General features: G+C 40.7%; 1 protein-coding gene across 3 annotated transcripts; it reads left to right on the forward strand.

The window, feature by feature from the left end:
* Positions 1 to 2,104: 2,104 nt before the first annotated feature.
* ACSL5 (acyl-CoA synthetase long chain family member 5) lies at positions 2,105 to 13,939 on the forward strand. Of its 3 annotated transcripts, XM_074908451.1 has the most exons (20): positions 2,105 to 2,398; positions 2,946 to 3,054; positions 3,668 to 3,732; positions 3,809 to 3,910; positions 4,213 to 4,312; positions 5,523 to 5,701; positions 6,393 to 6,425; positions 6,633 to 6,684; positions 7,244 to 7,317; positions 7,776 to 7,853; positions 8,060 to 8,194; positions 8,506 to 8,640; positions 8,715 to 8,810; positions 9,350 to 9,422; positions 10,307 to 10,395; positions 10,476 to 10,592; positions 11,040 to 11,183; positions 12,135 to 12,236; positions 12,579 to 12,650; positions 13,015 to 13,939. In XM_074908451.1, the coding sequence occupies exons 1-20, from the start codon at positions 2,243 to 2,245 to the stop codon at positions 13,153 to 13,155; spliced, it is 2,052 nt and encodes a 683-aa protein (XP_074764552.1). In that variant the 5' UTR covers positions 2,105 to 2,242; the 3' UTR covers positions 13,156 to 13,939. The 3 variants fall into 3 exon arrangements, with proteins under 3 accessions (XP_074764552.1, XP_074764553.1, XP_074764554.1); XM_074908452.1 differs by lacking the exon at positions 12,579 to 12,650; XM_074908453.1 differs by lacking the exon at positions 3,809 to 3,910.
* Positions 13,940 to 14,985: the final 1,046 nt, after the last annotated feature.

The raw sequence follows: 14,985 nt of genomic DNA on the forward strand, positions 1-14,985 counted from the left end.
GCACTGAGTGCAAACTCCTTTTGGCCCATCTGGGGATGGAAAAAGACTGAAAAACAGCCCAAGCTGATTGCTGCTAATCAAAATTCAGGGGAGCTGAACATGAATACTGTGGTATCCCTCTAAAAAGATGTGAGAATAGATGTGCCAAAGTCTAGTTTTGACAACTTCATACAAATAGTACAAGTGTGATTTGCTCTGTCACTCTGATCTAGTAGTGGCCTCTGTGTTAAAGGAATAAAGTTTGTATTCCCAACCCCTCTTCATGTTGGAGAGTGGAGCTGCCTCTACCAAGCTGCCTCAGTGTTCATACTATAAAAAAGTAACTAGTTCATGTTAACAAAAGAGGAGGTGGCTGACTCAGACCATAAACCAGATACTGTTGAATCACCTACAGAAAGCAGTTTTCTAACTGCTCCAGTTGTATTACAAGGCCAAATGTATAAATCGTGAAAAGCAAATGATTGTCAAATTCAATTTATTAATAATCTTCTGTCTTCAAACAGCACAGTACGAGAACCTAAACTGTAAAGTGGCTTTGCCCTGAATGTCAACTTGATCAGCACACCTGGCTTTAAGGGATTTATTTCTCCAGGCTCAGTTGATAAAGGCCCAAAGGAAAGGTCTGGAAATGGGTGATATTCTGTGCTGCAGAAAGAGCAGGTTTGTGCTCCTTAGGTTTGATATGCCCAGCGACTGGCACTGCCAATGAGTGCAGAATGCCTAGGGCAGTTCCTGCCTTTCTTGATGTAGTCCAATTTTTTTGGACTTTCAATACATGAGACCAAGGTCAGGAGTTTGAAGGGCATATTGTAACTAAGGCTTAGAGTGGAAGAGAGGTGTAAGGAGCTGGTACTTTTCAGATCCATAAGTGACACGATTTAGGCAGCTTGGACTTGATGACAAACCTCTGAAGTACCCGTTCCAGATGCTGAGCAGGCAAAGCTCAGAGAACACATTAGGATTGCTGATTAACACAGCCACCGGAAACTGAAAACTACAAAACCATAAACCAAATACGGGTGATCCAACACTGGTCAGTCTGGGCTCGGAGATCCAAATTCTGATTTAGGGGCCTGGCTGAATTTACCGTTTGGAAAATATCTTCAGTAGTTAAAGGGAAACTGGAGTCCATTGCTCCAGAATGCCTGGTATTCTTGTACAGCTATTTAGGTAGTTGCTAGCTGACATGCCATCTACTGACCCAGTTCCCTTGATTTGTATGAAGGAATTTGAAAGGGTGTGGTTATTCATCTTGCAAAGTGTGATGTGTCATGTCCTGCATAGCTGTTTAGATACTAGCAAAGATAAGTTGGTGAGATCTGAGTTGATTCAGAGAAAAAGCAGTCACCTGTGCTAGATTTGTCTTGGTAATTCAATCTTAAACATACCAGAACATTTTAGAGATTAAAGTACTTGTTTCTAAGAGAGGGGGCTGAGGTAGATGTCTCTTTGTCTCTTAAAAGAAATCCTGCATTCTCAGTTTTTGCTTCCTTGCCCCCGAAGGAAGAGACCGGAGAATGCAAGCAGCAGAACTGCTTCTATATTTCCCAGCTAGACTTCCACTGCACACACTGACTTTCAGGTCACCAATTCCTAGTGGAAAGTAATTACACAGTTTTGACTTGTGCCATATCGCATGCTGAACACACCTTCACTATTTGAAATACTTGTCCAGCATATACCCTGCTTTCCAGTAAGAGCAGCTGATCAGGAAGATACTGCTTGTCCTGCAGACTTATGTAGGTGTAACAAACATGCAATTTAGCAATACCCCTACTATTTTAACAATACTCCCTCCTATTGGACAGCTATAATATCAAGTTTTCTTGCTTCCACTACTCTCATCACTGAACCGTAGGCATTTTTTGGTTATACTTAATTTGGGAAATTATATACTGGTTTTCCCCAGACAGGTTTTTACTCTCGAACAGAAAGCATTAACATCTATCTGTTCCTTGCCTGACTTCATCAGGCTTCAGCTTTTTGTGGAGGTGGATGCAGCATGGATTAAGATTTATGGGGACAGGTGACTTGAGATCTCTTAAGAGGCTCAAAGCATTGCATAAGCATGCTTCATTATTGTACCAGGATTCTTTAGGGGAAAACTGCTGAAATAATTTGTAATATTGCTTAACAAACTACTTAAGTAACTATGGCTCATAGGTAGTGAGTGCATCTAACTCATGTCTACTAAACCTCCTGTTTGTTTCAGGTTCAACTCTGGCTCCATTGATCCAGCACAATGATCTGGATACTTCAAGTCTTGTTCTCACCGCTCCCAACACCAGCACTGATTAGTCTTATTGTATTTGGAGCTTGCATCTTCCTGTGGGTGATAAGCAGGCCAAAACCTGTTTTGCCTCCTGTTGACTTGAACAAGCAGTCAGTAGGAATTGAGGTAATACTTACTCTGCTTATAGGTATGGACTATTTTTGAGCTTAATCTGAACACTGATCCATTCTGACTCTTGAGTATCAGTGAAAACTCTCCTGCCCTACACAGCCTTCTCTCCCAAGTGTACAACTCAAAAGTATGGTGGGGAGAAGGGATGTCTTAAAATACTAAGAGTAAGAAACAGCAGCTCTTGCCAACAGGGTTAGGTGAGCTTTTTACCAGATGGCCTTGGCTGTCATTGACTTTTTTCTGTATTTGAAATGCTTTGCATCAGCTCTGAGGCTGGTGTTAGACTTCATGTACGTAGGCAAGTGGTAGCACTCAATCTTAGTCAAGGTCTCTTTAATAACCCGTAATTGAATGTTAATATAGGCCATCTAGAATATTTCTCTGCATATGACTGAGTAGATCAAGATCAGGAAGGAAAATGTGACTTCCTTAACAATCAATGCTATTGAAATGCTTTGAAGGGGATTGCTGGGAGAATGGCTGAGGAACAAATGATACTGCATCTGTTCTGCAATGTTTCATAACTGTGCTCTGTTCCTAGGGAGGAGCCAGAAGAGGTGCACTCCTAACAGATAATAACCTGCTTTCTTACTACTTTGAAGATGGTAAAACCCTGTATGAAGTTTTCCAGAGAGGACTGCATGCTTCTGGTAAGCTTTGCATCTGCTAGTTAGTACTTGCCTATCACAAGTAATTAAAATTATTCCAAGTTCTTTTGCCTTGTTTCTTGCCTGTAGTAATAATTCAGGCTAGCAAAAGCTTTCCTAGCCTTCTGTGGGATGAAACGACAAGTGACCATATTTCCTCTGCCCCACCACAGCCCGATTTAGAAGTAGTCTTAGTTGGCAGACTAGACAAGAACAAACATCAGAAGCTTAAGATGGTAGAGTTCAGTGAAGAGAAGCATCAGAGGGAGTTGGCAAGAAACACCTCTGCTTTGTCTTCTAAAATGTAAAATTACTGCCTGCTTACAACAGGTATAAATACGGAAATATATGATAGTTTTCAAACTATTTCAGTCTCATGTGGGTTGTGAAATGGGAAAATATAACCAGATCTTGGAAGTTTGTCTTGTAAGGATAAAGGCAACAGTCTTACAACTTGGTTTGGGTGGAGTGCTTAACTATGGGCACTACACTTCCATGCTCCATGCAATTATCTGGATGTCTGACTGAAAATATTTCCCACTTAAAGTGTTGCGTTGAAGTGTTATGCAACTTCAGTACTGAGTTTTACAATGGCTTGTCTGAACTCTTCCATTAGGAAATGGCAGCTGTTTAGGCTACAGAAAACCCAACCAACCTTATCAGTGGCTGACATATAAACAGGTGAGTAATGTACACGACATAATTTAATTTGGGATACTGTCTTGTAACACTAAAGTGGTGGAAAACTATCTTACAGGTTTTGGACAGAGCTCAATACCTGGGATCAGGGCTTCTGCAAAAAGGATGCAAACCATCACCAAACCAGTTTATTGGCATTTTTGCTCAGAATAGACCAGAGGTAAGTAACAAACTGAGTATTACTTCCCAGAATATTCTGACAGCTTGGGGAGAGAGGAGGGTCTGTATTTAAATAGCTTGAGGCCACAGGAGGAACAATCACAACTGGCTGAGTACATAGCATGCCAGGCATGTAATACAATGACCTTGAACCCTCACTACTCGAAAAATCTCATGGACACACTCCTTACACAACCCTCACTACTAATGTGAGAATGGACTAGTCAAGCTGTATGACCTTTATACATAATCCTGTCTTGTGAGTTGATAGTTTTCCTTAACTGTACTATTTTCTCTCTTCAGTGGATCATTTCAGAGTATGCCTGCTACACTTACTCAATGGTTGCTGTTCCACTCTACGACACTCTGGGGCCAGAGGCCATTGTATATATCGTTAACAAAGGTAAATATTGACTTCCACTATTTCATAATGACTTCTCTAAAAGACTTTGTTTTGAGAAGGCTGAAGTTCAAGAGAATTTGATGCAAAAATCAGAGCAGCTTTAATCTTACTGCTTTTATACTTTTATAGATAATTTATTTCTGTAAATGTAGCTACTTTGCAGGGGACATGGTTCAATGCCTAGAAGCCAGTGGAATTCCTATGTCTCCTAGTGTCTTGAATGCAAGTTCACTGATGACCTGCTAGATCCTGTGGACCATCCCGCAATCAGAATGCTCAACTATTTGCTATTTGAGGTTTAGCAATCTTGAACTCCCAGACTGCCAAACAATCAAACAATGCAGACAGGCTTGCATGCAAATTAAGACTAGATGTGTGTTTCTGATTTAAAGTTGTAGGATGTAAAGAGTGGAGGAAGGAGGGCTAAAGATATGCCTAAATCTGTTAATCTATCTGGTTAGGGTCTGTTGTTCTACAGAAGCAACAACTAGCATGCCATCATGGAAGAAACTGGTGAGGAAGCTTGAATAAATCTTGAGGCTTTCTTCCCCCAGTCTCAGGGGATATATGGGGAGAAAAAAATATTCACTGCTGTCACAGCAGTCTAGGATCCAACCCATAAACAGGATTTGCTAAGCAAAATCACTTCAACAGTTATGCTGGTGAATATTGTAAACAGGGCTTGCCTTGGACACAGCTGTTACTCACTAGGCTAATGGGAAACTGGCATATTCAGGTGAATCCAATTCCTCCGCTGACTCAATTTGTAATTGCATAAAACTCTTGCACATGCAGAGAAGCTGAGGCATTAACTCAAGAACTTTAGCTACTTCCATCAAACAGGTCTAAATGTCTTTAAGATTTAAGTAAGATGGCTAACCCTAAACAATCAGGGAGAACAATTCTGAGATTTTATGGCAATAACAAAAGTTAAAATGCCTATTCTGACTGTGACTGAAGATACTTGTCTTCAGTTCCTCAGCATTTGCCCTTACTTTGTATATCTAGAATCTCAAGTTTGCCCAATCAGTTGGCCATGATAGGAGGAACCTTTTTAGCACTGTAAGCCAGCCGCTGAATCCATATGAAGAAGTGCAAATGGATTTAGAACAAATCAGTGCTATGTTCTAAATATATGTGCTACTGAGCAGTTACTTGCTTGCCTCATGTCTTCTAAACAGACTTCTGAAATGTAATTCCTTTTCTATAGCTGACATAAGCATAGTGATCTGTGACAAGCCTGAGAAGGCACAGACCTTGCTTGAGAACTGTGAGCAAGAGAAGACCCCATGTCTGAAGATTATCATTCTCATGGATCTCTTTGATAAAGAGCTCAAGGACAGAGGAGCTAAAGTGGGAGTTGAAATTCTAGCACTGCAGGAGGTTGAGGTAGGTGACTGAAGGCTTCTTGCAGAGGAATACCTTGCCAGCCAGACAGCTGGACCTTTTCAAGTAACAATGACATTTTAATGTAAGCATTATCCAGTTGTCACACCTGTAGCTGAGAGCTTGATAAGCAGTCATTTTGAAACTTGATATATTTAGCCAAATGGACTTGCAGACTTTAAAACACCGACTAAAGTTGTGTCCATGTCTAGTGGACAGTCAGTATGCATTCAACTGAAGCCTTCTTTAGCTTAGTTAATGGTGCAGTTGTAACAGGATTTATCAGGCTTCTGAGCTGGCAGTTGAGTCTAAGTGAAACTGTAAATGCAAATTACTGTCTGCTTTGACATCCCAATACTAGGCTTAATCTTCCAGATATGATGCATACAAGTAAAGTATAAGAGATGTGTTCTACATCAAATAAAATGAAATATCTCCACTCAGGACTTCCAAATTCCTTAAGTAGTTCTGATCCCTTTCTAAACACTCAAATTCCTGTTTTTCACAACCCCAAGAGTCAGGTTTTCCAAGTTGCATGTATTAAATTCAGGAAGACCAACATCTTTTTCTGAAAGAGACAGAGTATCAAGAGACAAAGGAAAAACAACTGTCGCATTTGAAATGCAGTTACCTATTTATGTACTGTTGTTGCACGTCTTTCTGCTTCAATTGTTGTGTTTTCTCTCTCACACAGGAGCTGGGAAGAAACAACATCAGAGAACCAGTCGTAAGTATCTCTGTGGAACAGTTATAAATTTGCAAAACTAGCCTCTTGCCATGATGCTAGTAGAGGAGGCTGGCAGGAGTTTTTTGTATCTTGTCATGCTGTTTCCAAACAGAATTCCTGGTTCATCCCACTTTAGGAAGTGTATGTAAATACTGATAAGCAACATAATCCTTACTCTGGTGACTTTATGTGGCTTTTTCCCTCTAGCCTCCTAAGCCGGAAGATCTTTGCATTGTGTGTTTTACCAGTGGAACAACAGGTAAGAGTATATACAGTGATGCTTCCCCACTAAAACAATCTCCCTGTGCTGAAAAAAATAGCTTTCCAACACAAAAAAAAGGAAATGTTAACAACATAAAAGTAAAACAGTAAATTAGAACAGTGTCAAGCCACTACTGCATTTTACTTGGGGCATTGTCACTACAAGTCAAGTACACTAAGATAAAGCTGCTTAGAGCTGGGGGGAAGAATAGCCAAATTCATGTTGTCTTACCCTATGAAAAATACAGAGTCTTAATGTTAAAGAGATTGGTTGTTTAACTGTATCTGTATTCTGATCCACAGGGGCTAGAGAAACATCTTGTTTCAGCATTCTCTATGCTACTCCTAATTACTCTGCTGTTTCAGTAGACATTTCCTTTATATAATATCCATAGCTGAAAGCGCTCAAGATGAAGCATATTTGTGATGTCTTAAGACAAGGCATGTTATGACTGAGCCTAATAACAAGATAGTTCAAACTGAGCCAAACAAGACATGGGAAACTGACAGCAGAAGCAGTCAGAGCCACAAGCTGACTTTGCTTGATCTCTCCAAAGGTAACCCTAAAGGAGCCATGCTGACACATCAAAATGTTGTTGCAAATGCTGCTGCCTTTCTTAGAAGTACAGAGGTAAGCTACTGCTAATGTTGATCTCTAGGCTATGTCACTCAGTCATGAAACTAGCTTTAATGTGGGTATTTTCTATAAACCATTCACTCCCAGCAAACTCATGCTTTCTTAAGTGCCCATATTTCAATGGGATAATAGTATTGCAAGAAAATTGGTTTGACCTTGAACAAGAACTTCTACACAGAAGTTATGCTAGAATGAGTTGAGTCCTAAATGCCAAGAGTACTAAACTGCCCTATTTCAAGTCTTGCCAAAACATTAAACTAATTTTGATCTTGTATGGCTGAGTTACAGCTGCAAATTTTTAAGAGGTGATGGATGAGCCTGAGTTGCTTCAGTCATTTGAAGTGTCTATTTCAAAGTACTCAAATTGATCCAAACTTTATTCACTTTCTACTTAAGAGTAACTCAGGCAGGCATAGGGAGTGCTAACCTATTTCTATTTCTTTCCCCTCTAGAACACAGTTGAGTGTACAAGTTCAGATATCACCATGTCCTATCTTCCCTTGGCTCACATGTTTGAGAGAGTCGTACAGGTATGTAGAGATACATGCATCTGAGCTTCTATAAATCAAATTATACTAAAAGGTATAATAGCCTTCTGTATTTCCTCAAAACCTATTCACATGAGAACCTTCCCACCACTGGGCACTGGAAATCATGCTTCTCTCCATAGACAAGTAATTATGGCTAATGAAGCTAGGAATTATCCTTGACTAAGCTTAGTTTCCTCAATTTTTAGACTGTGGTCTACAGCTGTGGAGCAAAAGTAGGCTTCTTTCAAGGAGACATCAAGTTGCTAACAGATGACATGAAAACCTTGAGACCAACGCTATTTCCAGTTGTACCAAGACTGCTCAATAGAATATATGACAAGGTATGTGAGCAATTTTAGCTCAATTATATTTGTGTTCATATATCTAAGCAAGGATACAAGTTTATATTAATACTGAATGCATCATAACATCCCCACTAGTTAATTACTCTATAGCAACACAAATAGCAAAGAGCAACATAACTCTATAGTAACACCAATTAGTATTGCCCCTTGTTTCATGTCCTAGACTATAGCAGTAGTGAAGACAGACCCTAGAACATGGAAGTAAGATGTGATGCCTCCTAACAAAGCAGGAACTGGAGGTACAGATGTGAGTTAAATCCAGGAATCACTGATATTTTTCCTTGCAGATACAAAGTGGTGCAAAGAGCCCAGTGAAACGTTGCCTGTTAAACTTTGCTGTGATTATGAAGATGGCTGAAATAAAACAAGGCATAATTCGAAATGACAGCATTTGGGATCGGCTAGTCTTCAAAAAAGTTCAGGTAAGTTATTCCAAGTGTAAGTAAGCTGAGCAATGTAGTATTTGAGGATCTGACGGCTTCTATTTCATCTGTAGGAAACCATGGGTGGAAGAGTCCGTATAATGGTAACAGGCGCAGCCCCTATATCTCCTTCTGTCCTGACATTTCTTAGAGCAGCATTAGGCTGTCAGGTAAGCTGAGGTTTTTCTTAAAGTAAGACCTGTTTGATTATGCCCACATAAATGACCAGTGATACAGCTGTGATCCAGCCCAGCTTGTTCCTGGGGAGATTGCGGTCAGCCTTCAGTATTTACAGGCTGCTTGATCTGAGTTAACTGTAACAGGAATAAAATTCTGCAGGGCTGGCTTCAAACACTACCAAAAAAACCTATCCTGTAGGCACTGGGAAGAGGAATAAAGAAGCAGAAATAGGAACATGCGGCATTCAGTCAGTCAGCTGCCCCTGAACTTTGTGGCTTATCCTGACAGTCAATGAGCTCCCAATATAGTACATGCGAGAACAGATTTCAGAGAACAAGGAGACCAAACCAAAGCTTAGATAGGTGAAATTGAAGAAAACCTCATTGCACCAATAAGACCAAGAAGTCTAAAGGCTAAGATTGTCTTGGCTTCCTTCCTAAGAAGAAGAATTGAGCGTGGGCATAGTTGATACTGAGCTCTTTCACACCAGGGACTTGATGTTCAAGAATATTCATCCTTTCTCACACAGATCTTTGAAGCTTATGGCCAGACTGAATGCTCAGCTGGATGTACTTTCTCAATGCCTGGAGACTGGACAACAGGTATGGTAGCTGAGACTTGGAAACTCTCCCACATCTTTCAACAGAAACTGGCACTCATGCTTAGGTGCTCTACAGCTTTCACTTCAGTGAAAATTAAATCCTGTGTACTTAACCTCAAACTGAGTCTTGGTAGCAAGTCACCCATATGGTTAACAGGTATCAAAATTCTTGACACAAGAAGGTGAGGATCTCTTATGTAAAGTGACATAGGTCAGCTTAGACCCTGTTCCAGTTTTCAGGAAAGAAGCTGGACAGAGCTGAGCAAACTGGACAAGGACTTCCAAAATGGCTTTAAGAAACTATCTCCAAAATCACTTGTTTTACTCAGAGTTATGACTAAAATATCAGACATGATCATGACTACTTTCCTGAAGGGCTACCTGACTTTGAAGATTTAGCTTTCATCTTAGCAAGGATGTTTTAAATATTGGGTATTCTAAATTGAAGCTCAAGTCACCATCTTTGAGAACATAATAACTGCAGAGCATGATGAGGATGAAATGCAAATGAATACCAGGGTCTGTGAGGCAGTTCTGTGGAGGCAAGTGTGGTACGTGGTTGATTACACCAATAAATGGTTCTAAGCATTGAGACTTAGCTGCTACTTATCCTGCGCTGACTGTCTGAAAATGGCTTACAATAACTTTCTTGAAAATTTGGTGTCAAGACTCTTCTAAGTAGTGCTGGTTCTTGTTAAAGCAGTGAACAAAGAGCCATTAAGTATCTACTATTGCTGAAGTTTTTCATATGTAGGGGGCATGTGAGTTCTCCCATCTCATTTCAGGACCTAGTCTTTCCAGCTTTAGAATAAATAGGGCCAACTGCTAGCAGAATCCTCAAAACATAACTGTCCTTGTTTCGGGGTTGGTTTTTTTTTTCATCAGGCCATGTTGGAGCCCCTCTGGCTTGTAATATCATAAAACTAGATGATGTGGAAGAAATGAACTACTTCTCTTCTAACAATGAAGGCGAGGTAGGTACTATCTCCTGTGTGTGTCAAGAAATACTGAAACATAAGACTTGGTGACTAACAATGTTCTGTGGTTGCTATAGGTCTGCATTAAAGGACCAAATGTGTTCAAGGGTTATCTGAAAGACCCTGAGAAGACAGCAGAAGCAATTGATAAAGATGGCTGGCTCCACACTGGAGACATAGGGAAATGGTTGCCAGTGAGTAATTGTTCAATACAAACTATCCCTTGGATGTGAATTCCTGACTAGTTTACAGTAATCTGAAAAGCTGGAGAAGAGAATTCTAAGATAAAGCCTTAAACAGTATTTTGTTATCATTCACCAAGTAACTCCAGGCAAAGCTCCAAAGACCAATTAGGTTACGAGATCTCAAATAACACCTGCTAGGCCAGTAGTTAAGACTATGTCACTTCCACAGTGAAAAATAACAAGGTGTCTTGGTTTCTGTAAGAGGAGAATAAAGGACTTGTCTAATCATGTCCTGAGCTAACTGGTGAAATTAGACGAAGTGCCCCTTCTCTGTAAAGAGCAAAAAGACCAGTTCCAAACTAGCCTTTCCTACAGTATAACCAAACCTATTATATTCTACTTCTTATAAAGCAAAACAGAGACTTGAAACTAATGGCCTCCACCTTTAACTTCTAGAATGGAACGCTGAAGATCATTGATAGGAAGAAGAATATATTTAAACTTGCACAGGGAGAATACATTGCTCCAGAGAAGATAGAAAATGTCTATATCAGAAGTGCTCCTGTAGCCCAGGTCTTTGTACATGGGGAAAGCCTGAGGGTAAGTGATGTTAGGAGTGACCATCCTGCAAGTTTCCTCTCATAATGAGTTCCGGAAGATCAGGGCACAAACGTATGCATATACAAGAGCCCTTGAACAAGATCTGTTCCCAAGAGTGCCATGTTTATAGGAATATCCTTTCAGACCCATAGCCTTCCCAAGTGACACAAAAGAAACGGAGGTCTTGGCATCAAGTTGCAAACTGGGTAAAGGCTAATTAAATACTTGTATGGGATAGTATGTCAGGTCAGCTCTGTACAGTTTAGAATCATAGAATGATTTGGGCTGGAAGGGACCTTTAAAGGTCATCTAGTCCAACCTACCCTGCAATGAGCAGGGACATCTTCAAGTAGATCAGGTTGCTCAGACCCCCATCCCACCTGACCTTGAATGTTTCCAGGGATGGGGCATCTACCACCCCTCTGGGCAACCTGTTCCAGTGTTTCACCACCCTCATTGTAAAAAATGTCTTCCTTATATTTAGTCTAAATCTAACCTCTTTTAGTTTAAAACCACTGCCCCTTGTCCTATTGCAATAGGCCCTACTAAATATTTGTCCTGATCTTTCTTATAAGCTCCCTTTACATATCAAAAGGCTGCAATAAGGTCTCCCTGGAGCCTTCTCTGGTGAGGTGTTTCTCCACTCCTTTGCCATGGAAGCGTCACCTATGCTAGCAGAGGCCAGTCTTCACTCTCTAAACCAGCCAAAAGTAATTGCTGGCATATTCAGCACATGTAACAAACTGCATTACTACTTCAACTACTGCTGTCAGAACTCAGATAAGTGACTTTAAAGTCCTTGTAGTTACCTTCCAAACTCTGGAAAAGATTGGGGATGTAGATGTGGCTTCTTGCAGACACGCTGTCCACAATCGACTTCACATAGACAGTCAAAGTAATTTCAGATGCCTTATCTTGGGTCTCAGCATGACTACTTTGATTTGTTTTCAGTCTTTTCTAATAGGTATAGTAGTTCCTGATCCTGAGACACTTCCAGAATTTGCAGCAAAACTGGGTGTAAAAGGTTCCTATGAAGATGTCTGCAAAAATCCAGTGAGTGGCTTTATGTTTTTAGTGGGTTATAGATAGAATTTAATTCTGAAGCCCAAACTTTTGTAAATTAAACCAGCTTAATGCTGGGTGAGTCATGCAAGCAGCCTTACAGTAAAAACTGGAACTAAGTATAGGTGTCTCTTGATCTTTCAGGGCTATCACTGCTTCTTTTTGAATGAGAAGATAGACATGACCTTGTAGTATTCTTAATATGGGAAAGCTTGAATGTTGAAATATGTACAAGTATTCTTGCCAACTTTGGTTTTCACTGACTGGGCAATGGGTGTGGTCTTGAGTTGCAATTATATAATGGCAGCTTTACTCTGCTCCTGTTTCTTCTAGGCGGTGAAGACAGCTATTTTAGAAGATATGGTCAGACTGGGGAGAGAGGCTGGCCTTAAATCCTTTGAACAAGTGAGTACTTCCAAATCCTGCTTGTCACAAGCACCTGTATTTCTAATGCAATGACTGGGAAGTCTTCATTCCTATTATTGACTGTGCCAGGATGGGACCTAAGAGAGCTACCCTGGGCAACTGTTTGATGTAGGCAGTGAAACATACACTGGAGGTGGCTGTACAGGGAGGGCAGAAGCAGCACTTGCCATGGGATGGAGTGGAGGTTCACCATAAGCTGCAGCAGCTGTACTGTAGTTCCAGCCTACTCTCTTGTGTCAGCCAAAAGGAGTTTGACTTGCATCAAAAACCAGTTTAGCTACCTGAGCTTTGTCCTCTAAGTAGTTATGTAAGCATCAAGTGCTAAATTATTTTCTTTTAATAGGTGAAAGACTTGTACATCCACACAGAGATGTTCTCTGTAGAAAATGGACTCTTGACACCAACTCTGAAGGCAAAGCGAGCAGAGCTTGTTAAACTCTTCCAGAAGCAGATTGAGTCCCTCTATTCAAGTATGCAGGAATAAGCGGCCAGTTTAATTTGAACTGCATGGAATATCCAGACAAATCTGTGACACTACATGACCTATGGAGAACACAGGCATGAGTGGAGGGGAGCAAGAACTTAAATATATTGTTTCTGGTATCCTGGGAAAAACGACTTTCAGATGAAGATGGCGATAGTATAACTGACAACTGGCAGCATTTACATCTTGCAGGACTAAGCATCAGCTGTCTAGGCAAAGCCAGAATTTTCATCTTCCTTGGACTATGACTGAAGCGCAAAGACACTCGAGCCTTTAAAAGGCAGCTTCTCACTGACAAAAGCAGACCTTGTTTTCCTGCTCCAACTATGAACTCCATTGTGACCTTTTGTGGACGGATCTGCAATCAGACTGAAGTCTTTCCAGCAGTTACATGTTGTGGTTGTTTTTTTTTTTGGGAGGGGGATAGATGAAAAATGAAGTGCAGGAAAACAACACTGCAGTTTCCAGTCAGGATGCTATAACCTGTCTCAACTCAAGCTATCACAATATGAATTGGAGTTTAACATCTGTTGAGCAATTACAGAATTGAAATTCCTGTTCCCAGCCCTGGTCCACACAGTATAGGTTTTTAATGAAAATGAGTAGTCTGGCATCAACTGGTTTACAAAGTACAGGTTTATACTCTAGTATGGGTGGCACTGGATCAGGTTTTGCATATGTTCTCAAATGCAATGGCAGTTACAAAGCCTCTACACTTACTAATTTGAGCCTAATAAGTGGAAAACTTTAGCTGTCATTCCTAAGGATATAGCATGCAATAAATTGTAACTGCTTAATCAAACCAAAGCCTGTGTGAGTGACTTGTCTCTGCTGCCACCAGACTGTCAACTGCAAGGTTTACTGCTGCCTGGTTATGTATCGCCGCAGCTCAAACACAACTGCCAGAGAAAGCTAACATCACCTATGCTGTCACTGCACTGCCTTATGAGGCAATAAGCTAGTGCCAAACCAGATGTTGCTCCTCTACTCACGATTCCTTTTCTTGTAGTAAGGCAATATGTGCCGAAGTCTTCAGCATAAATTCATTCTTCCAGCTCAGCCTATGACATGAAATAAGGCATCAGATAACATTTTCTAGGGCTAAAACTACTTCTGAAAAGTTATTTAGACAAGATGAGTACTGTCTCTGTCTTTAGAAACATGTCTGCCATCAGTGTATGCTGTCTCTGCTGACGGTTCCTCCCTGTCCTTGTAGTAGTCTGCTCTATCAGTTCAAAAGGCAATGCAGTGCTAAGGATGTAACATGGCGGAGGAGTACATGTAGCTTTCCTGTGCCAATTCTCCTTGTTGTGCCGGATTCTTACAGCTAGTGGCTGTTCCCCTCTTATATTTAACGCTCTTGGTCAGATATCCCAAAATGAAAGTAACCAGTAGATTTGTTGGTCAGGAGAGACCTATCCCTTTCTAGGAAGCATCTCTAGCTTTCACTAGTTATGATAAAATGACTGACCCAGTTCTGTTTGTTGTCTAGGCCCAGAGACCTCGACATTTTTGGGTAACTGTTGTGTCACTTACTGTGCTTGTCATAACCTGAGGCTGTAAAGGCTTCTAAGACTCTAAAAGTGCATGTAACTATGCTGCTCATCTTTCCCATGCTTTCTTGATGTGACTTACTGGGCAAAGAAAAAGTTAACCAGAGGGAAGTGTATACTGAAACTGGTTTGGGGTTCCAATGAGCAATTCAGTTGGGGACAGTAAATCTAGTGCAACTGAGATGTGTATAAACTTGAAGCTGAATCCTGTGATACCACCTGCTGCAGTGTCCAGAAAGTACTTTGTTTATTGCATCAAAAAGTGAAATTTCCCTAC

This window comes from Athene noctua, chromosome 5 (genome assembly GCF_965140245.1).
Source record: "Athene noctua chromosome 5, bAthNoc1.hap1.1, whole genome shotgun sequence".
NCBI lineage: Eukaryota > Metazoa > Chordata > Aves > Strigiformes > Strigidae > Athene > Athene noctua.

Bases quoted from the DNA above. Each gene is read 5' to 3' on its own strand.
- ACSL5 (XM_074908451.1), top strand. From the start codon at position 2,243: ATGATCTGGATACTTCAAGTCTTGTTCTCACCGCTCCCAACACCAGCA. The intron at 12,237-12,578 runs GTGAGTGGCTTT...TGTTTCTTCTAG, and splicing joins AAGATGTCTGCAAAAATCCA to GCGGTGAAGACAGCTATTTT. The intron at 12,651-13,014 runs GTGAGTACTTCC...TTCTTTTAATAG, and splicing joins GCCTTAAATCCTTTGAACAA to GTGAAAGACTTGTACATCCA.